Source organism: Oryx dammah, unplaced genomic scaffold, assembly GCF_014754425.2.
Source record: "Oryx dammah isolate SB20612 unplaced genomic scaffold, SCBI_Odam_1.1 HiC_scaffold_29, whole genome shotgun sequence".
Taxonomy (NCBI): Eukaryota; Metazoa; Chordata; class Mammalia; order Artiodactyla; family Bovidae; genus Oryx; species Oryx dammah.
Genome location: NW_024070213.1, coordinates 70,014,617 through 70,041,074, shown reverse-complemented (window position 1 = coordinate 70,041,074; position 26,458 = coordinate 70,014,617). Strand labels below are relative to the sequence as shown.

The 26,458-nt window shown below is 42.0% G+C and overlaps 1 protein-coding gene and 1 long non-coding RNA gene across 2 annotated transcripts in view; both read right to left on the bottom strand.

The window, feature by feature from the left end:
• Window positions 1-1,535: 1,535 nt before the first annotated feature.
• On the bottom strand, window positions 1,536-5,778 carry LOC120857702. Its single transcript, XR_005719717.1, has 2 exons — window positions 2,417-5,778; window positions 1,536-2,281 (listed from the first exon to the last, which is right to left on the bottom strand). It is a non-coding gene; the product is annotated as an uncharacterized LOC120857702 (long non-coding RNA).
• Window positions 5,779-6,391: 613 nt separating this feature from the next.
• The window catches only part of IRAK3 (interleukin 1 receptor associated kinase 3), a 56,543-nt gene continuing 36,476 nt past the window's right edge, over window positions 6,392-26,458 (bottom strand). Inside the window, exons 9-12 of the mRNA XM_040233392.1 lie at window positions 11,343-11,541; window positions 10,038-10,100; window positions 9,779-9,943; window positions 6,392-7,358 (exon numbers count right to left, since the gene is read on the bottom strand). Of these exons, the coding sequence (XP_040089326.1) occupies window positions 6,831-7,358; window positions 9,779-9,943; window positions 10,038-10,100; window positions 11,343-11,541 (955 nt within the window). The 3' untranslated portion in view covers window positions 6,392-6,830. The remainder of the gene's footprint in view (window positions 7,359-9,778; window positions 9,944-10,037; window positions 10,101-11,342; window positions 11,542-26,458) is intronic.

Sequence of the window (26,458 nt, the reverse complement as noted above, 5' to 3'; positions counted from 1 at the left end):
GTTGAAATTTTTGTAGTGATGGTGCCATTGGTGTTGCCTGGCATTTCTCTTCTAGGAAACACAAGAATAGCACCAACACATTAATTTGGTATAAAAGACCAAAATTTGTGGCTGTGTTATGCTCTTAAGAAGTCAACACTCATTTATCTTATAGCTAGATTTACTAAGGAAGTTTTTTTTTTATCATATTCATATACTCTGTAACTTCCTTATGTCCACAACTGTCCCAAACAGAAATCACTAGAATTGGTATTTTACCCTGGAGTATATTTTGCTTTTTCCCTTTATGATGAATACATTGCTGTGGATCCCATTAGACTTGTTTCATAACCTCCATGTCTACCTGCTGGAGCACAGCTCTGTGTTCATTCTTACTCTGCACTCTTGCGAGTTTTATTTTCAGTTGGTAACTACAATTAGAGTCTACCAAGTTCAGCAGGTTAAAATGTTTATGTAGGCTAAAAATGGATAGTGGGGCACCAGACTAGGATATGGATACTTTAGGGTGAAAAATTTACCTCCCCAAAGATCTTTAACTGTAGGTTGTTTCTTGAAGTAAGCATAGATGTTAAAAGTAACTTTTAAAGATTTTACCAAAATCAACTAATATTTGATTACAGATATTCTCAGTTGTATACTGTGATCTCTTCTCCATTCTTCCGTATTTCTGCTCATCTGGTTTTCGCTTCTTGGGCTGCCTTTTGCCTTTAAAAACTTGTTACTCTGAGGATACCAGACAAATCTGTATGGAAGTGTCCATATCATGGAGGTTGGAAGACAAAAAAAAGTAAAGGGCATTGGAATAAAAGCAAGATTACCAGTTGCCAGTTGCTATCAAGGACACAGCTGAGCAAAGAGTCAGACAAAGGTAGAAATGTAGAGAATATTTTCTCCAAAATAAAAATAGCTTTATTGTTTTCTGATAATATAAGTGATACATGCTCATTATAAAAATTTCAAATACATAAAAGTCTAACAAAAGTAATGATCACCCAAATACCGCAGCCCGGAAAGAAACCATTACTAACATTTTAACAAAGATTTCTCTATGAAACATATATTATTTAAAAATATCTAGTATTATAAATGGGCTCATATTAAACATGCTATTCTGTGGTCTGCTTTTTCATTCACTAACATTTCAAGGACAAATTTTCCATAGCAGTAAACATAGATCTAAACAATTTTAAATTAGGCAGATGCAGATAATTCCATTATAGACTTGAGCTATAATTTATTTAACCTGTCTTCTATTGAAGGATATGTATGCTGTTTCCAGTATTTTAATATCATAAACATTAAAAAGTACCTATTTCCCCTCATGTTTATACCCTTGTGAAGTTTTTATTCATTAGGATTAATTCCTACACAAATGTCTGGGTAAAAGCAATGGGTAAACAGAACCATTTAAAGTTTTGATACAAACTGCCTTCTAGAAAGGCAAATCTCCACTCCCACGAACAGCGTAGGAGGGTTCCCTTTCCTCCACACCCTCTCCAGCATTTGTTGTCTGTGGATTTTTTGATGATACCAGTTGATACCAGTCATTCTGTCTGGTATGAGGTGGTATATCATTGTAGTTTTGATTCGCATTTCTCTAATATGTTATTCCTCTTCAGAGCAGATATGTCCTGGGCTTAAATAATTTTCACTTTGTATCCCCAGTCCATAATCAGTGTTACTTAGGATGAGAGTCAAGTTCTTTGAACCTCATTTTCCTTGATCTTATAGTAACAGAACACAGCTCAATAGTTTAGATGACATGTGACTGCAGCTCGCACACCGAAATATTAACTGAGTCCGACCCTCCTTCAAGTACACTCTTCCTACTTTCTTATTCTCCATCCCAATTAACGTTAGTCTGCAAGAAAATTTCAAAATTAAGGAGTCACTGAAAAACAACGGAGATGTTCAAATTATTATATTTATAGAAATGACCATAAAAAATTGCAGTAAGGCAGATGACATCAATAAGAAGGTTCTTAAGTGAAAGTCTGGTGAGCAATGAAGGTTTGGGAGGCATCTTCAGAATAAAAGTGCTTCCCAATAAAATACTTGCAATCCAATGGACCATTAATATATCTAAATAAGCTGAGACATAAAGATGGAAGCAAATACAACAAACATCAGCTTCTCTGTCAAAATTCAAAATGTTGGCTTATCATTGCCTAGACATGATTCCCACTCCAGTACTCTCGCCTGGAAAATCCCATGGACGGAGGAGCCCGGTAGGCTGCAGTCCACAGGGTCGCAAAGGGTCGGATACGACTGAGCAACTTCACTCTCACTTTTCACTTTCATGTATTGGAGAAGGAAATGGCAACCCACTCCAGTATTCTTGCCTGGAGAATCCCAGGGATGGGGGAGCCTGTTGGTTGGGCTGCCGTCTATGGGGTCGCACAGAGACACGACTGACGCGACTTAGCAGCAGCAGCAGCAGACATGATTTAGGAATGTTTTTCACCATGAGGCAAATTTATAAGCCGTGTACACAATTTTTAATTCTTCTTTTCAACAATGCCTCAGATATTAATATTTGAAATTAGACTTTCAACCAAGAATGATGAAGTGGAACTATTTAAACAAATGATTGATGGCAGTGTAGATATTAGAAAGACAGACTTTGGGTGCAAACTAAATGCCAGTGTTGAGATACTAGATACCGATGAGTCTGAAGAGGTTTGAAGGACTGATTATTCGAGTCAGTCATTCATTTGGTGGGCCATATTGTGTGTCAGGTACTGTGCTAGCCATTAAGGATACCAAAAAGGGCAGGGTATAGCCTCTACCCCCAGGGAAGTTTCCGTTTTATGGAGCAGAGAGAAGTCAACAGGCAGTTCCAGTGTGGGGTGATGGTGTGGTGGCGCATGTGTAGATGCTTCAGATTTCTTACTGGAAGCCTGCTGAAGATGGCATCGGTACTAGTAATCTCTGCCTCCTCCTTACTCTTTCAGCCCTTACTTTCAGGTCCAAAAGTTTGTGGCTCAAATAACAGATGTTATAAAAGAACAGTTAACTTGGGCAGAAGCCTTTTCATCCTTAATAAAATGTTTGCTCCTTACCAGGTACTCTAGTAGCTAACACAATACCTTGATTCTGGCAGATGCTTCACAAATGCTTCTCATGTAACTTTCACTTCCTAGACTCACTCTATCTCCGGTCATAAAAGCTGTTTTACACAAGCTGTTCTACCATCCCATGAAACTCCACAATGACGCAGTGGGTCACAGATCATTACAACAATTCTCCAGAAGCCAATAAAATTGACTAGGCTAGAAATCCCATAGCTAACTTCAAAAACAAGAAAACACTTTCTTCATGTGTTGGGGGCTATAAAATGGGACAAAAATCTATCAAGTAAATAGGATCTACCTGGAAGATAGCCCATGGTACATTACAAAGATGAAGGTGAATGAAATTCTTTACAAATTTATCTTTACTGATCATAGGGAACACTTGGGGGCTCATTCTTGGTTTCTTCATGTGTCTTAGTCTTTATATCATGAGGCCACTAAAGTATCCTCTTGTTGCCTATAGCAGGATGGGAGATTTAATTCCTATCAGTTAACACTTACTAACAAACACATTAGAAGGCAAATCTAGTAAGGAGGACTGGGTCACTCAATAGAAAATTCTGGTTATTTCTAACCACAGTAGTATCTGCTTACCATATTGTTAATTAGGTTATTGCCAGTTAATCTGAGTTGGTTTTTAAGATGTCCAAAATAGTCACACCCAAGCAAGGTGATAAGCAAACTTCTATGCAATAGACTGGGAGCTAGCAATCTGTGTTTTTAACAAGCCTTCCATCTCATTTTGTTGCACACTAAAGTTTGACAAACGCTGCTTTAAGTCAATTAAGCAAGTTCCAATCAACATCATACCAACAGATTACACATGTGCTGAATAATGGTGTGGGCCTGGTGTCAATCAGAACTTCCTAATGATTTCTCTTTGAAGGTACTGGGGGATTCAGATTCAAAGTGAAGAGCAGTTTAACAAAGAGTCAGTTCTTTATTATCTTGATTACCTCGTTTGAATTATTAGTGGCAACTTCATGCGATTCCAAGCTTATTTGCCCGATTCAGCCAAAATACATTCAGCCTACATGAGACAAGCTAAATTGACCTCAGAAAGGCTAGCTATTTATAAAACCAAATGTCAAAGACTTTCACAGCTTCCTGTGATTAACAAGGAATCAACAGTTGGGTATAATCAAAAGAGTTTTCAAACTAGGCCAGGTCATCACAGGAAGCAAGATCAATGAAGTCTAGTGCAACCCATTCCCCCGACAGTCTCAGCATAGGGGCAGTTTGGGAGCACTGTGAACATACTTCATGCTCAGATGGGGAAGACAGCAATGGGCAGTCAGGATGTGTCAGACAGCCCTCGGAGATGGCCTCTCCCAGCTGCTTGCCTGGGGCTTTTATTTGACTTGTCAATCAGGCTACAGCTTATTGTGGTTTGAACCTCACTTCCTGCCGTAAGATCCTTTTTCCCAGAACCATAGCTCCAGGTTTGGACCTTGGTCTGTTAACCTGACCCTGATTTCTGATGACTTCCTTCTTTGAATAATTGCTCTTGAATCTGGACTCCAATCTGACGATCATTAACCCAACTGTATTGATTCATCAAAAAAAAAAAAAAAAAGGGCCTATTCCTTTGATACAGAGAAAACTAGAAGTCTGCCCTTACATAGTAAACATCCTGGAGAGGGAGATTCTGTAAATCCTCTGGAAATGGTTTTCATGAGTGTTTCTGTCCATCATCATAAAGACACTCATTATCCCTACTTGGTTAATTTACTCAGGAATGTTTACTATAGCTGAATTTTTGATTATGTGGGTTCACAGAGATAATGGCACTCAATTTAACATATAAGGAAACACCTGCTCTGTATAGGATAACATGCTAGGCCCAGAAGAGATGGACCCTACATGGTCAGGGAGTATGATACACAGAGTAATGGTCCCAAAGACGTCCGAGTCCTAATCCTAAAGTTTCTCCTGAACTTTATAGGAGAAATGGGACACTGCAGGTGTGATTAAACAAAGGATCTTAAGATACAGAGATTTTCCTGGATTACCTGAGTGGGCCCAATGCAATCACAAAGATCTTTCGGAGGGCCAAGTAAGAGGAAGAGGTGATGAAGAAGAGATCAGAAAGACAGAAAGAGAGATCTAGATTTAAAGATGTGACAGATACTGGCTTTGAGGATGGAGGAAGAAGGCATGAACCAAAGAATGCAAATAGCATTTTGAAGCTAGAAAAGGCAAAGGAACGAACTCTCCCCTAGATCCTCCAGAAGGAATGCCAAGGACTTCTGACCTCCAGAGCTGTATAATAATTAATTTATGTTGTTTTAACCCGCTAACCTACTGTTGTGATAGCAGTAGGAAACTAATACAGGGAGTTTATCATCTAGTAAGAGAGAAAAGATAACATAGGTAACTTTGATATGATTCAGAAAGTGACAGGTGTAAAACAGAAAGGCAAAGAAATTGTCACAGATGATACAAATAAACTTATTTACAAGGTATAAACAGACCTGCAGACACAGAAAACAAACATTGTTATTAAACAGGAAAGGAGGTTTAGGAGTTTGGGATTAGCAAATACAAACCATGATATATAAAACATAAACAACAAGGTCCTACTATATAGGCCTGGAGGAGGGCATGGCAACCCACTCCAGTATTCTTGCCTGGAGAATCCCATGGACAGAGGAGCCTGGCAGGCTACAGTGCATAGGGTCACAGAGAGTCAGACACGACTGAAGCAACTTAGCATACATGTACCTACTGTATGGCACAGGGAAGCATATTCAATATCTTGTAGTGAACCATAGTGGGAAAGAATATGTATATATATATACGTATAACTGAACCACTTTGCCGTACTCCAGAAGCTAACGTTGTAAATCAACAATAATTCAGTAAAAAAATCTTTAAAAATGGGGGAAAAAAAGAGAGATTGCTGTGGAAATGCTGATAAAGTAAGTAATATTGGCTGGAAAGATTAGGAAAGCTTCCTGTAGGAGGCAATTATGGTGAGCCCTGAAAGACTGGCTAGAATTTCAAAAGGGAGAGATCTGGTAAACACTAGGAGTAAAGGCATAGAGTTGGAATCAAACAAAAAGCTGACTGAGGCCCTTATGACCAGCCAGTTTCTTAGGAACAAGAATTATTTGATTAAAATTTCATCGTCTACTCAGGATATAATAGTCTCTAAGTATGTAAAAAATTATAATACTAGTCAACAACTATATTATATGAAATAAACTAAGAGTTTAAATACAGAAATACAGATCTTGGGCATGTAATGACCAAGGGTGAAACTGGTTCATTTTCACATATGCAGACTTAACAGGGATGAAAGAAACATACGAAGATTCAATCAAAATAAGCAAAAAGATTTCTATTAACATTTACAAATTAGACATTTCCTGCAACCTCTGCAGGCAGGCTAAACCAAAACAACGGAATCCAACTGAACTGAACGTACTTGGAAGATTGGAGGCTCTAAGGACTCACATGGATGTGACAGGGAAGACACTGTAATCCAGACCCTTTCTAGTAGGTTTTGACTGCTCTGTTTGTCTGAAGTCATAGTCCACAATCTTAAGTAATTCTGAATGGTTTTAATTTAGCCCAGGTTGGATCATGAGGCAATGATCCTACTAAAACAAACTTTTAAGCCACTCTGTTCTGCAAGTTGGAAGGGAAGGAGTGGAATGGCATTGGTCGCACTGTTGATGGGCATCAGCCAAATGTATCATCCCTTATCCTCCAGCGCTACTGATGAAGACAGTGGCTTCCGCAGATAAGACCTTACTCAGTGCCTGAGCAATTCTTGCTTTCTTCTTTATCCCTGGCAGAAACTGATGCCTTTTTGTACTGTTCGCATTCATTCCAGGAAAATACGGAGGAACAGCTAGTCTCCACTGGCCTGCTCCTATAGGAATGGCCTGGCGCTTCTGCAGAAGGGTCCGTATGCACACTGGGAGCTCTCAAGTCCAGGGATGGAGTTGCACACTTTGGAGACCAGCTTTCCTCAAAAGGAGACCCAGACCCACTGGGAGAGTCCTCATTCCCCCTACTCCCCGTGTTTTTGTCAAAGCCCAGGAATGTGACCTCAGACTGGCTGCATTCAAAGGGAGTCTTCTGAGTCATTCTATCTTTTCTCAAACTTTGATCATGAGGTGGCGATGGATTATTCTGGCTTTCATCATCTTCCACTGGAATGCTTGGAACATTATCGAAGAACAGAGGAGAAGGACTCCTGAAGGACTTGAGGGATGTGGGAGGATCTTCCGCAAAATACAAGCTGGCTTGAGTACTTTCAAGAATATTTAGGACCTGAATAACCAAGAAACAAACACACACTGAATGAAGTCTCAATAACCTCTCCCTTAACCTTTTTTTCTGTCTACCTATTAAGGAATATTCTCTTTTTTTCATGAGATAAGTTTAACTAATGTGGGAGACCTGGATTTTATCCCTAAGTTGGGAAGATTCCCCTGGAAAAGGGAATGGCAACCCACTCCAGTATTCTTGCCTGGAGAATCTCATAGATAGAGGCTACAGTCCATGGGGTTGCAAAGAGTCGGACACAACTTAGCAACTAACACATTGTCTTTATAGCATTTGAAATGAGAAGGAATTAAAGATTAGCTAAAATTCTTCACGTTAATAACTAAATTAAGTGACTTGAAGTAAAGCAGAAAAGCCACTGAACTGAATTCAACATCAGGAGATCTGGAGTGTCTTGCTGCTCCAGTGGTTAGGAGTCCGCTAGCCAATGAGGGGGAAACGGGTTTGATGCCTGGTCCAGGAAGATATAACATGCTGCGGGGCAACTAAGCCTGTGTACCACAACTACTGAAGCTCGCACACTCTAGAGCCTACGCTCTGCAACAAGAGAAGCCACCGCAGAGAGAAACCTAAGCACTGCGACTAGAGAGAGAGTAGCCCCTGCTTGCTGAAACTAGAGAAAGTCCAAGGGCAGAAATGAAGACCCAGTCCAGCCAAAAATGATAAACAAGTAAATAAATAAAAAATTTTTTTAAAAAAGAGGAGAAGTGACTTTAGGCCAAGATTTGCCACTAACTACTTTGTGACCTTGGACAAATCTCTGATTATTTTTTATTTCAACCTTAATATGTGAAAGATTGGAAGGGGTCAGGGAAGAGTGAACCCAATCCATAGTTCTCAAATACTAGAACTACCTAGGGAAGCTCTCTTAAAATACCTTAAAAACTCTCTCTTAAAGATCCCTTAGACTGACCTAAAGATGCTCATTAAAAAAAAAATGGAGAAATAAAAGGTGGTGGAAAAAAAAAAAAAGGAGATAGGAGCCCAGGAATCTGTATTTTTAAAGCTTCCCAGTTGATTTGGATGTGCAGCTAAATTGAGAACAATTAACCTGATATAAAATAACATACCATCACACATACATGTAATCTTAAAAATACATATAAAGAGCTTTATAATTTACAAAGTGTTTTCACACACATGACCTCATTTAATCTACACAAACATAATTATCCTCACTTTATAGATGATAAGGCTGAGTCCCTTTCAGAAAAGGAAATCACTATCATAAGCCAGTAAGGAGTAGACCTGTGGCTTAACCCCACGTCTCCTGGCTCCCAATTTCATGTTCTCTCCACAATGTATTCAGAGCTCAAAACTGCTAGTTACATAGCTCTTACTGGTGGTGTCAGGTCTAGAACACAGCTCTCCTGATTCCCAGGCCAATGGTCTTTATATTCTGATTATGTCAACTCCTTGTTTAACAGATTCAGAATGGAATCCAAATTCCTAGAATGGAATTCATGTCCCTCGATCACCTGGAACCTCCTATTATTTTAAAACAGTCCAGCATTTCCCTCTCTGTCATCGTACTTCCATGAGGCAGGATTATCTGCAGTCTTGGTGCCATGGAATCCACTGCACCTCTGAGCCTTTGCAGGCATAGAGTCTCTCTGCCTGGAATATCCCTCCATCCTAAGGCCACCTAAATCCAACCTATTCTTCAGATTATAGCTCAGTTATCTCCTCCATCAAGAAACTTGCTCGCTGGGACATATTCTGACCCTATGCTCCGATACTGGCCTGTGTTCTCATCTATCATGATGCCTATCTTCTTGCACTGAAATTCCATGTTTATCAGTCTTGACTCTGCATTTGGACTGTGAGCAGCAATTCAGTATCCTGATCACTGTTGCATCACCAGCACCTAGTCCAAAGTCTGGCACATGAAAGCAGGTACTAAATAAATATTTGTTTATTATAAACAAATACCTGGATGATTAAATTGATGGGCAGATGAATAAGTTTAAAAATCAACAAGAGAAATACATGCTGCATTTAAAAAAAAAATTGGCCACACCATGTGGCATGTAGGATCTTAGTTCCCCAACCAGGGACTGAACCCAGGCCCTGGCAGTGAATGTGCCTGAGTCCTAACCACTAAACCACCAGGGGATTCCCATTTTATTGGACCAGATCTCTTAATGCATGTTGAATAAAATATTCTCTCCAAATAATTCACTTATGTCTTTTCATCAGTTTTTTGTGGTTGCCCTGGTTCTATCAAATGAGGCCCTTTCTCAGAGTACCAAACGTTCTGATTTAGAAAAGCTATCTATTAGGCGAGAAGACTCTGTTGGGGGCTGCATTTGTCACACTGATATTCACTTAGATACACAGTTTATCCAGTTTAGATTTTCCATGGTTCCACAGACTGTTTTTAACAAAATCACATGTATACGCACTTCATCCATCGATGGTCTTAATTTCGCCCGTGTTGCAGCACACTGGCCTGCCAAAGAGAACAGCTTGGCGGAAAAATTCTGTGGACAGGGAGGTACTTTCTTATCTAGAAAGGAGATACATGAATCGAGGCCTCTTTTCTCCATCAATTCTATAAGAAGATCCCGCTAGGAAGAAAAGAAGACAAGCTCATCATTTAGAACTCAGAATCGATCAGAAAAGTGACCAAGAGGTAGGGGCAGAGGTGGAGACAACTCTTACCAGCTGGATATGCTTTGGCTCATCTAACACCACTTTACAACCTGTCAGAACTTCCATTATTACCTACAAGGAATATATAGAAAGTCAGCTACATAATATTAATAATATACACAATAATTATTATATTATTATAAATATTATAAAAAGTGAAGTTGCTCAGTCCTGTAGACTACAGGCTCCTCCATCCATGGGATTTTCCAGGCAAGAATACTGGAGTGAGTTGCCATCTCCTTCTCCAGTCTTCCCGACCCAAGGATTGAACTCAGGTCTCCCACATTGTAGGCAGATGCTTTACCATCTGAGCCATACTCGTAATTAGTTGTGGCTCTTTTTAAAAAATTTTAATTGAGGGATAATTACAATATTGTGTTGGTTCTGCCATGTATCAATATGAATCAGCCATAGATACACATAAGTCCTCTCCCTCTTGAACCCCCCTCCCACCTCCTACCCCATCCCACCTCTAGGTTGTCACAGAGCATTGAATTTGTGTTCCCTGAGTCATACAGCAAATTCCCACTGGCTATTTTGCATCCTGGAAAGGGGAATGGCAACCCACTCCAGTATTCTTGCCTGGAGAATTCTATGGACAGAGGAGCCTGGCAGGCTACAGTACATGGGGTCATGAAGAGTCGGACACGACTGAGTGACTAACACACACACACACACACACACACACACACACACCTATTTTACATATGGTAATGTGTATGTTTCAATGTTATTCTCTTAAATCATCCCGTCCTTCCTTCCCCCACTGTGTCCAAAAGTCTGTTCTCTATGTCTGTGTCTCCTTCGCTGCCTTGCAAATAGGTTCATTAGAACCATCTTTCTAGATTTCATATATATGCATTAATATATGTTTGTTTTTCTCTTTCTGACTTACTTCACTCTGTATAATAGGCTCTAGGTTCATCCACCTCATTGGAACTGACTCAAATATATTCTTTTTTTATTGCTGAGTAATATTCCATTACACTAACATTCCATACGTACCACATCTTTATCCATTCATTTGTCAACGGACACGTAGGTTGCTTACATGTCCTAGCTATTGTAAACAGTGCTGTGATGAACCCTGGGTACATGTGTCTTTTTTCAGTTAACCTCAATACTGAATATAGCTCATTCTAATTAATTACTTTATGTTTTACTGTTTGATTACATAAAATTAATGTACTGATATAAGACAATGAGTAACAGGAAATCAATAGGTCTAAAAGTTAAAGTCTTTAAAACAGTTCTTAGAATTTAGAGCATTCTTGGTGATAAACTCTTCTTCATTAACTGGTAGTTGGTACTTACAATTCCAAAGCTGTAGATGTCTGTTTTAATGGAAAGTTTGCCTTGTCTGATATACTCTTCTGGCATGTACCACACATGCTTACTGCTGCTGCTGGTCATGCTTATGGCAGAGCTTTGAGGTTCTAGGTGAGGTCGGAAGTGTGCCATGGCAAAATCAGTTAGTTTGGGTTGAAACTGATCATCCAGAAGTATGTTTGCGCTGAAATTGTGATTGTAGGCAAACAAGACAAAAACATCATAAAGGTATTCCGGTGGAAAACAACAGGACAAGCTCGCTTTCATATTTGATAAATTCCAAATAGTCATACATTACTTTCCATGAACTTTCTAGAGGAGATTTTCTCATTTTTTCTCAAAGTATAAATCCAAGCATTATATAAAACCTAAAACAAAAACCTGACCTAGGGACAGCAGGTATTTCAAATTTACAGGTCTATATATGGAGTTGGTGGATGAAGTTGATGCTTTGTCAATAGGAGAAACTAAAGTTAACCAAAGCAGCTTTCCTTGTGTTCTACTTACATGTAATAAGAACATTAAATGAGTTTTAATCAGGTAGTAATTAAGTATGTGATATGCACAGGGCTGTGCTGTGGAATGCTTGGCTTAGAACCACCAAGCCAATACATTAGAGCCAGATCCTATCTTTGCTCTAGCTCTAGATTAGAACAAACATGTAGTTCTTAATGACTTCTTCCCCAGATGTACACTTCACTTATTCAGATCAAAGCTGGGGCTTCTGGAGATGCCCTGATCACTGGGTACCTAAAGCAGGAATCTGCCACATGTGCCAGGAGGTAAGGTGGGCAGAGAGGTTCATTAACTCTCATTATCAGGACCCAAGCTTCTACCCCTCCAACTTCTGCCACTCTGAGAGTCTGGCTCTCTTCTGTACCCCTTGCCTTACCTCTGCCCCCCACTTTATTTCAGCAATAAGAGGAGGAATGCAAAGATCGAGTGCCAGATTTTCAATGTCAAGCATCTCATCCTCCCTTCTTTTTCCACCCCAGCTTTAAAGAACCTAAACTTAACTTAAACCATAACTTAAAAGAGAATGCAAAAAGCTGAATTTGTGAAACACTTAGAATCCGTAAAGAACAGGTCTTTTCCAAGTACAAAAGGGGAAAGAAGCAGCAACAACACTCATAATCTAATCCATTCATTTGATCCTCAGAAAAACTGGGGAAGTTTGCAGCAGCTGGTGACTCATACTTCTGTTAAGAGTTAGGCAGAGGGGAGCTGAGTAACCACAGCATGTTACACAATAAAACCCACAGATGACTTTGGGTCAGTGAAAGGCCATCAATAAGAATGCGAAATTGTTCCAGGGCACTGCATTCACACTTTGAATAATGGTATTTGGTGAAAAGACAAGTTGTTTACCAGCAGACTTTAGTGTATAACATAAATTTTAAGTTCAGTGATTTACTCTGTTCTAAATAAAGGTTAATGGCAGCTGAGGAAGAAGGATGTTCTGTTTTAGGAAAGTGGGAATTCCAAAAGGCCCTTCAACAATCAATTCTACTCAAACTCTTTCTCCTGCTTCAACCTCAAATAGAATATTCAGACATAAAGTGCCTTCAGCTACCTTGCAGGTCAACTGAATACATTCTTTCCATAGGAGTAAAAACAGACTAACAAAATAAAGACAACATAAAGTAACTAAAATCATGTAACAATATAATGCAACAAACAGGTGCTGTGCAGGCTATGCTTAGTCACTGAGTCATGTCCAACTCTTTGCAACCCCAATGGGCTGTAGCCTGCTAGGCTCCTCTGTCCATGGGGATTCTCCAGGCAAGAATACTGAAGTGGGTTGTCATGCCCTCCTCCAGGGGATCTTCCCAACCCAGGGATCGAAGCCACATCTCCTGCACTGCCGGTGGGTTCTTTACCATCTGAGCCACCAAGGAACAGGTAAGAAACACCCAATGGCCCACACCTTCGATTTAGTGTTTCTACAACCTATTTCTTCTAGTCTTTCCCACAAGCTACTTTCTGTAGCAGAGAGACCATCAGCTCTCTAGAGAACTCTTCTGGCAGAAGGACTAGTCATGGTTCAGTAAGGTGATGGGAAAAGTCACACAAAGTGGTGAATTTGTATTCTGAATCTGGGGATGCTAGTTCATCTCTCTGTAGCTAGCGGTCTCTAGGACAATTCTTTTTGGGTACCTAAGCCCTTCCAAAGTTATGAGAATTGCTTTCTTTGCTTACATTTGTCTCCTAATTTAAAGTTGAAGTTCTTGGGCCTTAAATATAAAGCAAGATGATACACCTAGATTATAATGCAGGATCTGAATCTAAGTGCAAATTTTATGTTTGACATGTAAGCGCATGACTGGTTTTTAAAGATATATATGTTTAATTTTAGGAAGAGTTATTGGTGCTTAGTAGCCCAGTCCCTGAGTACCTTGCAATACTCCAGAAGAGTCCAGACTTCACTTAATTGGGTTCAGAGATAAAGAGCACCCCACTGGGTTCTAAATGACAGCCTGAGGCAATAGGACAGCTTGCTGTCTGTGTCACTGCTGTTTGAAGCACTAAGACACCCCTCACCAAATATCTTGCCTTCCCTCACCAGATGTAGCAAGACACAGTTTCTGTATAAACCTGCAGATTACTGGGAAAAAGCACACACATCCACCCCCGCCAATATCAGCATGCAGTATATCCAGCATAAATGACACAAAACTGAAACCCTTACTCCCCTTTTGGCATAAACAGCCTTCTCGATCTTTCTCATTGACCTAGGCAGCACTTAGTATTATGGCTTGTTTTTGCTTTATTGGTACCTAATGAGTCCTAGGCTCTCTTGAGTAAAGGCTTAGTCAAGAAGGGGTAAACCTCCTTTCAATGTGAAATTTCATCTCTGATCAAACTAGTGCAACTTCCCTAAGCCTTGATTTCCTTGTAGGTAAAAAGATCTGATAATGCAGACCTCACAGGGTTGTTGTGAGGGTTAAATGAGAAAACCTAAGAAGAGTGCCTGAAGCACAGGGAGAGCCTTGAGATTTGTTCTGAAGGATATAGGCTGCCCACTGTCCATCCTATACTTGTCTCTTTACCTGAAAACACCACTGGACCTGGCCGGGTAACTCAAGAAGTTTAAGGACACTAATCTGATGTAACAAAGGTACAGGGGTTGCAGGATAAACCTGGAGATCTGAACATCTTTGGGTTAATCAGTTTCAATGCATCAGCTGTATTTCAAAATAGTTCTAGAGAAGTGTTGGAAGAACCTGACTAAACTAATATTCTCAGATATTTTAAGACCATGGGGATAAACATATACATATTGTTTGGTATGTATGTGTGCAGGCATGTATGTATCCATGTATATAAGTATACACTAGAGCTTAGAGACAGTAGCGGTAAATAAAATTACTAGGGGAATTTTAATTTATGTAACATTTGTTTTGGCATCCCTTAGAAAAAAAATGAACATATATGGATATTTTAGAAGAAGGCAGGCACTAGCAGGAAAACAGAAAAAATCTAAGGAAAAGAATTACTATATCTAAAATGTTTTTGAAAAACAAAAGTAGTTTTCTTGCGGGGTAGGGGAAAATGGAGAGGGAGGAGACTGATGGTTAATTAAACCACCAGTCAAATAAACATTTGCATTCCCTGCAGGTTTTCTCTCCCTGCTAAACACTGAGCAGGAGCCCAGCAGCCTCACCACACACATCAGGTCTTGGGAGTGAAGGCAGGAGCTTGAGTCCTTCGGCAAGGGTGACACGGTCACAGGAAGGAGTCCCTCTGCGGTACCCCATCCCCTTCCCAACCACTCAGTCTTTCTATTCCCTCACAAAAGAAATTCCCCATGCACTTACTACACCCATACATCTATGATCAATTTCCATTTTTCAAAAAATTCATTTTTAAGCAAATGGCCACTTCCTTCCTTTTTTTCTGAGACCACCTCCCTAGTAAGAGAGTTTGTTTCACTTGGCAGGAGACCCACGGCCATAGCATAAGACAAAATGATCTTGTAGGAAACATTAGAAATGTTCCCCAAGATTATCTCGCTTTGGCAACATGAACAAGAATGAATGTCTGGGATGAAAAATGCCAGGGATAAAACGCATTTCAATTTTAAATCATTCATAAATGTGAAAACAATTAAGCTCGCTGAGGGATACGATGGAAATAACAAGAAGGTTTACTGCTTTCAGATGCTTTTATGTGATCCCGTAATTCAAAAACATCTTTGTTTCCCCCAATAAAAATGTGAGCGTCTTTTGCCAAGAATAAAGACTTCAACTCTTCAAGATTCTTTTCTTTAAATCCTTTTTCTCCTCAAATTCCACCATCTGGAAATGAATTTTGTTTTTATAACATGCTCTTTTTGAAGAGTTCGAGTTACTAAGACATTTTTGGGCTAACTAAACCAGCAGACTTCTTGAAAATAGCTTTGAAATGTGGGCTTGGCTTCCTCCTTGGGTGTTCTGCAGCTGTGTCCCTGATAGCGTCTTCCTTCGAAGACTATTTACTCTCTGCTTGCACAGGGTGAAGATTCCAAATGCAGACCATCAGGCCTTACCTCCCCACCCCCTGCAAAGTCTGCTGCCTGTAGCAGTTCTCACTAGAAGCCCAACATCCACGTTTCCAAATTTGCACATGCTAATTATGTTCTCCTCTTCTGCCCCATTTCCCTGTCTCTGCTGTTGAAACCAACATGCTCCCAGGAGTCTCGGCTTAATGACCTAATATGAGCATGCTGTTTGACCCACACAAGCATGGAACCCCATCTCCTCTCCTCCATCTATCGGCATGTGACCAAGGCAGGTTACTAATCTCTGTAAATCTCAGCTTTCTTCTCTGTCAAACCAATGATAACACCAATGATGTGTAAACTCAGTCCTCTGGCTTTCACTGAGTTCCCTAATACGTCTCTGCAGCCTATCAGTCACAAGGAATGTGCTAACACTTATCAGTGCGGTCAGGATGCCTATGTGCTTGCTAAGTTGCTTCAGTCATGTCTGACTCTGTGCGACCCTACGGACTGTAGTCCCCCAGGCTCCTGTCTGTGGGGATTCTCCAGGCAAGAATACTTGAGTGGTTGCCTATTTCCAGCCCAGGGATCAAACCCAGGTCTCCTGCATTGCTGACAGATTCTTTACCATCTGAGTCACCAGCAGGGAAGCCCAAGAATACTGGGGTGGGTAGGCTATCCTTTCTCCAGGGGAACTTCTCAACCCAGGAATCGAACCAGGGTCTCCTGCAATGGCAGGCAGGCAGGTTCTTGACCACTAGCACCTCCTTGGAAGCCCCAAATAGACTGTGGTTACTGCTGTATGGGGGGCTTTCTCTGTGTTCCCCTTACCTGGAAAGTACTTCCCTCCCACTTACTGTTATCCAATTCCTCTATGCAGCTTGATTAATTCCCTCCAGAAAGTTTTCACTAATCTGAATTCCAGTGGCCCTTTTCTCCAAGTTCGTACTGTACAGCCTGTACTGTTTCACGTGGCACTCCCAGAGAGGCCAGCTTCTGTTTGCATAAGCATAATGCTGAATCTATAGAAGATACTAAATAAACATCTGATGATATAATCAGTTTGTAAATGAAGAGAATCTGAAACCATACGTAGCCTTGGACCACTCGGCATATGGCAAATATGTGGCCCAAACGCTGCCAAGACATCCTCCCACATTCTTGGCAGACATCACTAATTGACTTCAGAAAGTACCCACCCCAGATTCCCTTTCAACTCTGCCCATGGGAACTCATTACCAACCAATCCAAGATGGAATGTGAGACAAAACTGATTTGTCATCACTTCTATAAGCACAATTGCTTTTTTTTTCAGATGAGGCAAATGAGGCCCAGCTGGTTGAAACCACTCATTCTATGCAAAATAGCTTATGCTAAAGCCTAGTGCCCCTAACTCTCTGTTCATGCACTTTCAACTTGTAGTTAACCAAAAAAAAAATCTTTTTATTCAGCTACTCATAAAAGATTAAGAAACTGTTGATGATAAGGCAGAAATGAAGTGAATTTTCTCTCTTCTTTCTTTTAGCTGTAGGTAGGTAATTCTAGCGCCAAAACAATGGCAAATGGGTAAGTCACTGGAAGACTCACCCTAACCCTATAACCCCGCCGCTTCTGGTCTAATGCCCCGCCCCTTCCTGTCTAATACAGAGGAAGTTCTAACAATCAGAGCTGCACCCAAATAGAGCTCTAACAAGGTGCTGTGCCAGGGTCCAAGGACAGGTCAGAAGAGATACCTGAGTATCCATTAGGTGAGAGGAACTATACTTACTGCCAACTCCTAGGCTGTGCTTCACAGAAATGAGCTCATTTCATCCTCACAGCCCTGGGAAGAAGAGCAGAGGTTCCAGTTCCAGACAAAGAGACTGTGCCCCAAGGAACTGATTTACCCAAGATCACATAGCTGAAAAGTGGTAAAGCTGGCCTTTGTACTCAGATCTGGCAGAATCCGAAGGCCACACCCTCAACCAGTGACAAGAGACGGGAGCAGCAATGAGGTCACTGGGGTGGCTGCTGGAGAGGGGGCAGGGCAGGGGCAGGGCAGGGGCAGGACAGGGGCAGGACTGGGGATGTTTCTGGAGAACGGGCGTGTCAGGACTTTGCCTGACCTGCTCCAGGATGAGCAGGTGTCAGAAAGTGCCTCCTGAAACTTGTCTGAGCGCATCCTTGCTCCAAGTTGGCCTGGGTAAGTAAGGCTTGGTCAAGATTTACAAAAACATGGGGTCACATCCTTCTCCTGCAATAACCCCTAGATTTGTGAGTCTTAGAGCATGGGACAAAACCAAGCAGGTGTCGTTGTACATAATTTGAAATCAAGAAGAGGTCCAACTTGAGATGATCTTGGCTGGCTCTGATGCACAAGTGAGGAAACCATGGTCTAAGAGAGGGAGGCAGGACCTGGGCGGGAACAGAGATTTCTGGTGCTCTTCCCAGGGCATTCCCAGTGACGGCATTTCATTTTGCTCAGACAAAAGGTGCTGCTCACACCTTGGGCACCAGGCTGCTGAAGGATGATCTTCCTTACAATCTTTGTTTTTCAAACTATTTTTAAAACCACCAAGGTATGAGATTATCAAGCTTCTCTGTAGATAGAGTGACTAAAATGAAACTTTGGGATATTATCCACTAACTAAAGACTCCTTGAAATTCTGATTCCCTGGTTTGAGATAAAAAGGTCTGATGCTAAGTTATTTTTTTCCCTAATAAATTTTATTTTTATTATAAAAGAAGATGTAATCCTTAAATAAGAATTTAACATCAAGTAGAAGTAAAAAAAAAAAAAAAAACTAAGCCATTAAATGAAAAGCCACGGTCTCTCCATCTAATGAAGTTTTATTTATATTTTGGTCTGTTTCACTTTTAATCTTTTAATTCCTGAATTTGTAATTTTACAGTTATAATTGTATATTGTTTACTATTTCAATGTGTCTTTTTTCACTTACTGTCACTTTATATATACTGTATGTTACTTGTGATTAAAAGCAATGTTTATAATGTCAAATGATGTATGGTAACTCTTCTGTGACTCATTGGTCTGAGGCCCAAATACAGAAGAGAAAACAAAGGTAACAATATTTTCCATGTCTCACTTCAACAAAAACAGAGCCCAGACTTACCCACAGAAAAGGTCACTGTTTAACACAGTTTGAGATGTCCTTTTCTGAGCCAGTTTTCAGGCTATACAAGAAAATGACATCTGTCCTAGAAGCTGCCTTTCCTTGCAAAGAATGAGAAAACGAATATGATGAAGTCAGAAAAGCAGGGATTTCAGACCTTCCTGAAAGCACATGGCTATACACAGAGGAACTCAGAATCAGGGAGGCCCAAGGTTAGAGCCAAGTGAAGGATTCATTTAAGAGATTCAGGAGGGTCATCCAGCTTAGCCAGTTCACGTTTGGCCAAGACTGCTGGGAACTGAATGCATTACCATCTGCCAGATGTTCAGTGCCCTGAATGAAATGAGTTGGTCTCATTCCAGTTTCTAAAGAACAGGTGTGCACATCACCAAAGAAAAGAGGGAAAGTCAACTGTTATAGTTGGCACTAATTAACATCTTCCCCGGCAGGCTCGGCAGAAAGGCCAAGAGTTCAGAGGCTGTGGAGGGGGCTGACTGGCCCTGGAACAGAGAGGGACATACTGACGAGCCCTTGTGAAACCACAGTTCTCACATCAGTGCCCATAGCCTCCACACTCCACACCCTGACACATGCCTGGGTGGGTGTAATCTAAAGATGGTTATGTTTGAGTCCTTGAACCCTTTGGAAAACCCAGAAAGGAAACAATCAGCAGCAGTCCCTTTACCAACTAAAAAATAAAATATACTGCTAGCTGCATTTTCAGTTAAAATCCTGCCCCATCCATGAAATTCTCCCTTTCTCTGATCAGATCTCTCTTGGTACTCATATCTATATTACCTGGTAGGCACTCTGTCTAACAGTGTCATTTAAGTGATATTATAGCTTGGCACGGCTTCCCTGGTGGCTCAGTGGTAAAGTATCTGCCAGCAATGCAGGAGACATGGGTTCGGTCTCTGGGTGGGGAAGAGGCCCTGGAAGAGGGCATGGCAACTCATTCTAGTATTCTTGCAAGGAAAAATCCCATGGACAAAAGAGTCAGGTGGGTTACTGTCCATGGGGTCATAAAGAGTCAGACATGACTGAAATGACTGAGCACACGCACACACACACATACACACACACACACACACATAGCTTGGCATATCTAGACAAATACCTGAGATACTGTTCTGGAAGAAATAGCCTCCTTTTAAACTGTGATACCACCTAAGAAACTTTCTGTTCCCATTTAGACCCCAGAGAGAAGAAGCCTCAGAGTCCATTGTAAGAGCCTAGCTTATCAAACCCAGGTCGTCCACCTAGTAAGTGTTCAAAGTATCATCCAACCCTCATCCCATCACTTCCTTATTTTTATCCATTCTTCTTTCCTTATTCTCCAATCTCTTCCTCTATTCTCCAACCAACCCTTCTTGCTTTCATTACACACCCTGCAATTCTTCACTCTGTTCCCCTGAACAAATTACTGCCTTCCACCAGGAATATTCTCGTCCCTTCTTTCAACCAACCTACTGTCATAACCCATCTCCTCAAAGAGTTGGCTTAGAACTATCTAATTAGCATTAGCCTTCTCAGACCAAACAACATTGGGAATCTTTAGTGTCGTACCATGTATTATATTCTCTGTGTTTTTATTATCTTATCTGATCACCAAGTTGAAGCTTTCAGTTCAAGACTATGATTATCAATGTTTTCCCCTACTGTGGTGTAAGTCAATGCTTTGCACATGGCAGATGTTCCATAAATATTTGTTAACTAAAAGGAAAGTGATTTCAAAATGTTCGATAAACATATGCTAATACAGAAATGATTTTTATTAAAATAGAGCTAGTTTGTGGGTCCACTTTTCAAACACAATAAATTGATGATAGAGGTAAGTGCTATGGGCTGAATGCTTGTTGTTGTTCAGTTGCCAAGTCATGTCCAACTCTTTGCAACCCCATGAACTGCAGCATGCCAGGCCTCCCTGTCCCTCACCATCAACTGGAGTTTGCCCAAGTTCGTGTCCATTGAATCGGTGATGCCATCTAACTATTTCATCCTCTGTTGCCCTCTTCTTTTGCCTTCAATCTTCCCCAGCATCAGAGTCTTTTCTAATGAGTCGGCTCTTTGCATCAGGTGGTCAAAGTGCTGAAGCATCAGCTTCAGCATCAATCCTTCCAATGAATATTCAGGGTCAATGTCCTTTAGGATTGACTAGCTCGATCTCCTTGCAGTCCAAGGGACTCTCAAGAGTCTTCTCCAACACCACAGTTCAAAAGCATCAATTCTTCGGTGCTCAGCCTTCTTTATAGTCTAACTCTCACATCTATACATGACTACTGGAAAGACTATAGCTTTGACTGTATGGACTTTAGTCGGCAAAGTGATATCTTTGCTGTTCATTACACTGTCTAGGTTTGTCATAGCTTTCCTTCCAAGAAGAAAGCGTCTTTTAATTTCATGACTACAGCCACCATCTGCAGTGATTCTGGACCCCAAGAAAATAAAGTCTCTCACTGTTTCCATTGTTTCCTCATCTATTTGCCATGAAGTGATGGGACTGGATGTCATGATCTTAGTTTTCTGAATGTTGAATTTTAAGCCAGCTTTTTCACCCTCGTCTTTCACCCTCATCAAGAGGCTCTTTAGTTCCTCTTTGTTTTCTGCCATTAGAGTGGTATCATCTGCAAATGTGAGGTTGTTGATATTTCTCTCAGCAATCTTGATTTCAGCTTGTGTCCCCCTAAATTCATATATTAAAATCCTAACCCCCATTGTGATGGATTAGGATGTTGGGCCTTTGGAAGTTGATTAGGTCATAAGGGTTCCCCTCATGGATGGGATTAGTGCTCATAAAAGAGACTCCAGAGTGACTCCTGACACCTTCCACCAGAGAAAAGATAGCACCTGTGAACCAGAAAGGGAGCTTGCCTGGGAGAGAGAACTGGCCAGTGCCATGGTCTTGGACTTCCCAGCCTCTGGAGCTGTGAGAAATAAACATGTAACGCTTATAAGCCACTCAGTTTATAGTATTTCTGTCAGAGCAGTCCAAATGGACTAAGACAAGAAGCAAAAGAGTGATAAGTAAAAAAGCTAGCTGGCCATCACAGCTCAGCCTCTGCTTCTCCTACCACTTCCTGACTACTCTAACAGGAGCCAGCTAGCATTTAGTGAGCGCATCCTCTTTGCTAAGCACCATGTATACTTTATGCCACTTAACCTTAAGAGGTAAAAGCTGCTGTGCTCAGTCATGTTCAACTCTTTGTGACCCTCTGGACTGTAGCCCACCAGGCTTCGCCGTCCGTGGAATTCTCCTGGCAAGAATACTGGAGTAAGTTGCCAGGCCCACCTCCAGGGGAATCTTCCCAACTCAGGGATTGAATCTGGATCTCTTAAGTCTCTGCACTGAAGGAGGATTCTTTACCACTGAGCTAGCAGGGAAGCCCAAGAAAAGAGATTGCCCAATGTGGGGCTCGAACCCATGACCCTGAGATTAAGAGTTTCATGCTCTGCTGACTGAGTCAGCCAGGCTCCTTCATTAGCATTTGTAGAGGAAACAAGCTGAGACTTAAAAGAGGCAAGCAATTGGGTCAGAATCACACTTTTAAGTGAAAAGTCGGCTTCTTAAAATAGATCTGTCTGATTTAAACAATTGTGGATACTGAACCAAGAGGAAAGGATTGGAAGAAATGCGAGACAGCAAAAGAGACACAGATGTATAGAACGGACTTTTGGACTCTGAGGGAGAGGGAGAGGGTGGGATGATGTGGGAGAATGGCATTGAAATATGTATCAGTTCAGTTCAGTTCAGTTCAGTCAATCAGCCATGTCCGACTCTTTGCGACCCAATGAATTGCAGCACGCCAGGCCTCCCTGTCCATCACCAACTCCCGGAGTTCACTCAGACTCATGTCCATCGAGTCAGTGATGCCATCCAGCCATCTCATCCTCTGTCGTCCCCTTCTCCTCCTGCCCCCAATCCCTCCCAGCATCAAACTCTTTTCCAATGAGTCAACTCTTCGCATGGGTGGCCAAAGTACTGGAGTTTCAGCTTCAGCATCATTCCTTCCAAAGAAATCCCAGGGCTGATCTCCTTCAGAATGGACTGGTTGGATCTCCTTGCAGTCCAAGGGACTCTCAAGAGTCTTCTCCAACACCACAGTTCAAAAGCATCAATTCTTCGGCGCGCTCAGCCTTCTTCACAGCCCAACTCTCACATCCATACATGATCACTGGAAAAACCATAACCTTGACTAGACGGACCTTAGTCGGCAAAGTAATGTCTCTGCTTTTGAATATGTTATCTAGGTTGGTCATAACTTTTCTTATGTTCGATACAGGATACAGGATGCTTGGGGCTGGTGCACAGGGATGATCCAGAAAGATGATATGGGATGGGAGGGGGGAGGGGGGATCAGGATTGGGAACTCATGTATACCCATGGAGGATTCATGTCAATGTATGGCAAAACCAATACGGTATTGTAAAGTAAAATAAAGTAAAAATAAAAATTTAATAAAAAAGAGAAAGAAAATCATTTAGAGATGTTTTGCAGAACGCCAGCCAGCCAGCTCTTCTGAACTGTAGTGGCTGCAGGGCCATGGGCCCAATCCTCTCTTAGGATCCAGGAAGGCACATGCCCCCTGTGAGGGAGGGGTGGCTGCTGATGGCTCCCAGCTAAGCCCCAACCTGGGAACCACCAGCGGCAGAAGGGAGTTGCCTCACCCCCTGTACAGCCCCGCTCATGGCTGGTAGGGTACAGGGGTGCAAAAATCCGTGCCTTGCCTCCTCCAGGGACAGCTTTGAAGGGCCCCCCAGATTCAGCAGTCCCCCCGGCATCGGCCAAGACCTCTGGTGGTGATGGCGGTTTAGTCACTCAGTCCTGTCTGACTTTTGCAACCCCATGGACTGTAGACCACCAGGCTCCTCTATCCAGGGGATTTCCCAGGCAAAAATACTGAAGTGGGCTGCCATGCCCTCCTCCAGGGGATCTTCCTGGCCTCTTTATAAATACAATACCCCAGCTCAGCATCTCCAAGTCTCCAATTCTGTCTTCCTCTCTTACTCTTATTATTCCTGAGAGCACTCAAAACATTCCCCTGCAGGCACATCTCCGCCACTGCACCTATTTCCTGGGAATTGCCTGAAGACAGTAGCCAATCCTGAGAAAACAGCAGTCGGGGTCACAGCCTGTGCTTAGACCTAAGAGCGGGAGAGGGATGCTGGAAGAGTGCATGCACATCCCCCCGCCCAGCGTCCTTGGGGAAACCCTGTGACTCAGACAGAGCTCCAATCTGTGTCCTTCACCCTAATGTTCCCTTGGGCTCCGATCGGTGGACTTCCCTATCCCCTTCTCCCATCAAGCACCAAATGAAGAAATTGAAACAAAAGAAGAAATTCCACTTCTTTATTTATCTACCCAGTAAGAGAAACCTATATGCAGGTCAGGAAGCAACAGTTAGAAACGGACATGGAGCAACAGACTGGTTCCACATAAGAAAAGGAGTACATCAAGGCTGTATACTGTCACCCTGCTTATTTAACTTCTATGCACAATACATCATGAGAAACGCTGGGCTGGAAGAAGCACAAGCTGGAATCAAGATTGCCAGGAGAAATATCAATCACCTCAGATATGCAGATGACACTACCCTTATGGCAGAAAGTGAAGAGGAACTAAAAAGCCTCTTGATGAAAGTGAAAGAGGAGAGTGAAAAAGTTGGCTTAAAGCTCAACATTCAGAAAACGAAGATCATGGTATCTGGTCCCATCACTTCATGGGAAATAAATGGGGAAACAGTGGAAACAGGGTCAGACTTTATTTTTTTGAGCTCCAAAATCACTGCAGATGGTGACTGCAGCCATGAAGTTAAAAGACGCTTACTCCTTGGAAGGAAAGTTATGACCAACCTAGATAGCATATTCAAAAGCAGAGACAATATTTGTCAACAAAGGTCCATCTAGTCAAGGCTATGGTTTTTCCAGTAGTCATGTATGGATGTGAGAGTTGGACTGTGAAGAAAGCTGAGCGCCGAAGAATTGATGCTTTTGAACTGTGGTGTTGGAGAAGACTCTTGAGAGTCCCTTGGGCAAGGAGATCCAACCAGTTCATTCTAAAGGAGATCAGTTCTGGGTGTTCTTTGCAAGGACTGATGCTAAAGCTGAAACTCCAATACTTTGGCCACCTCATGCAAAGAGTTGACCCATTGGAAAAGACTCTGATGCTGGGAAGGATTGGGGGCAGGAGGAGAAGGGGACGACAGAGGATGAGATAGCTGGATGGCATCACTGAACTCGATGGACATGAGTTTGAGTGAACTCCAGGAGTTGGTGATGAACAGGGAGGCCTGACGTGCTGCAATTCATGGAATTGCAGAGTTGGACAGGACTGAGTGACTGAACTAAACTGAACTGAAGAAGAGAGAAGCCTGGCATGCTGCAGTCCATGGGGTCACAAAGAGCTGGGCATGACTTAATGACTGAACAACAGCAACTCAGTTTGAACATATATTTGAGCACCTATAGTGCTGACCTTCTTGGCTTTTTGGCTAAGATCGTATGGTGGCTCAGATGGAAAGCGTCTATCTACAATGTGGGAGACCTGGGTTCGATCCCTGGGTCAGGAAGTTTCCTGGAGAAGGAAACGGCAACCCACTCCAGTACTCTTGCCTAGAAAATCCCATGGACGGAGGAGCCTACTGTCCATGGGGTCGCAAAGAGTTGGACACAACTGAGCAACTTCACTTTTCACTTTCATAGTGCTGAGCGGGCTACGAGCTGGGTAGAAGAGGGATTGTTTTAGGTTGCAGGTGGCCACCAGAACCAACCTCAGTGGTTGATTCCACTGACCTCTGAGACTTTCACCATCCATCTGTGTCCCAGGTCCCCTGAGGGTGCACCAATTTTATGTTGATTCTATAAGGTCACTGGCAGTTGATGAATTACCACAGTGCAGCAGGAGAAAGTGGGGCTTCCCTTGTGGCTCAGATGATAAAAGAATTTGCCTGCAATGTGGGAGACCCAGGTCCAATCCCTAGGCCAGGAAGATCCCCTGGAGAAAGGAATGGCTACCCACTCCAAGACAGAGGAGCCTGCCAAGCTATAGACCTTGGGTTCGCAAAGAGTGGCACACAACTGAGTGACTAACAGTTTCATCTTCCCAACAGGAGAAGCTACCTAGTGGTTGTGTCCCCAGCCCACCTCTGCCACTCCCCCAGGAAGAAGTAAAATCTAGAGGCTTTTTATATGAAGTTCATTTCACCAGAAAAACAAAGTAAGCAATCAGTCCTCTTCTGCTCAACTGGAAAGCACACTAAAAGCTTTTTCAAAGATGCTAGATGATGGCTCAGAAGAGGCAGAGCCTTTTAAATCCAGTCTTCCCTGCTATTCAGCAAAGGTGTATTTATTTTGGGACAAGTCCATCATGAAGGGCACACAGGAAGAATTCACAGTGGGTGCAGGTTTGGAGGGTATCTACTCTTTGTCTGAAAGATTCATGTCTGCTGAAGAGGGAAAAAGATGGAAGATGTTGTTTCTCATCTTTTCATGGATCAAGAAGGAACACTGGG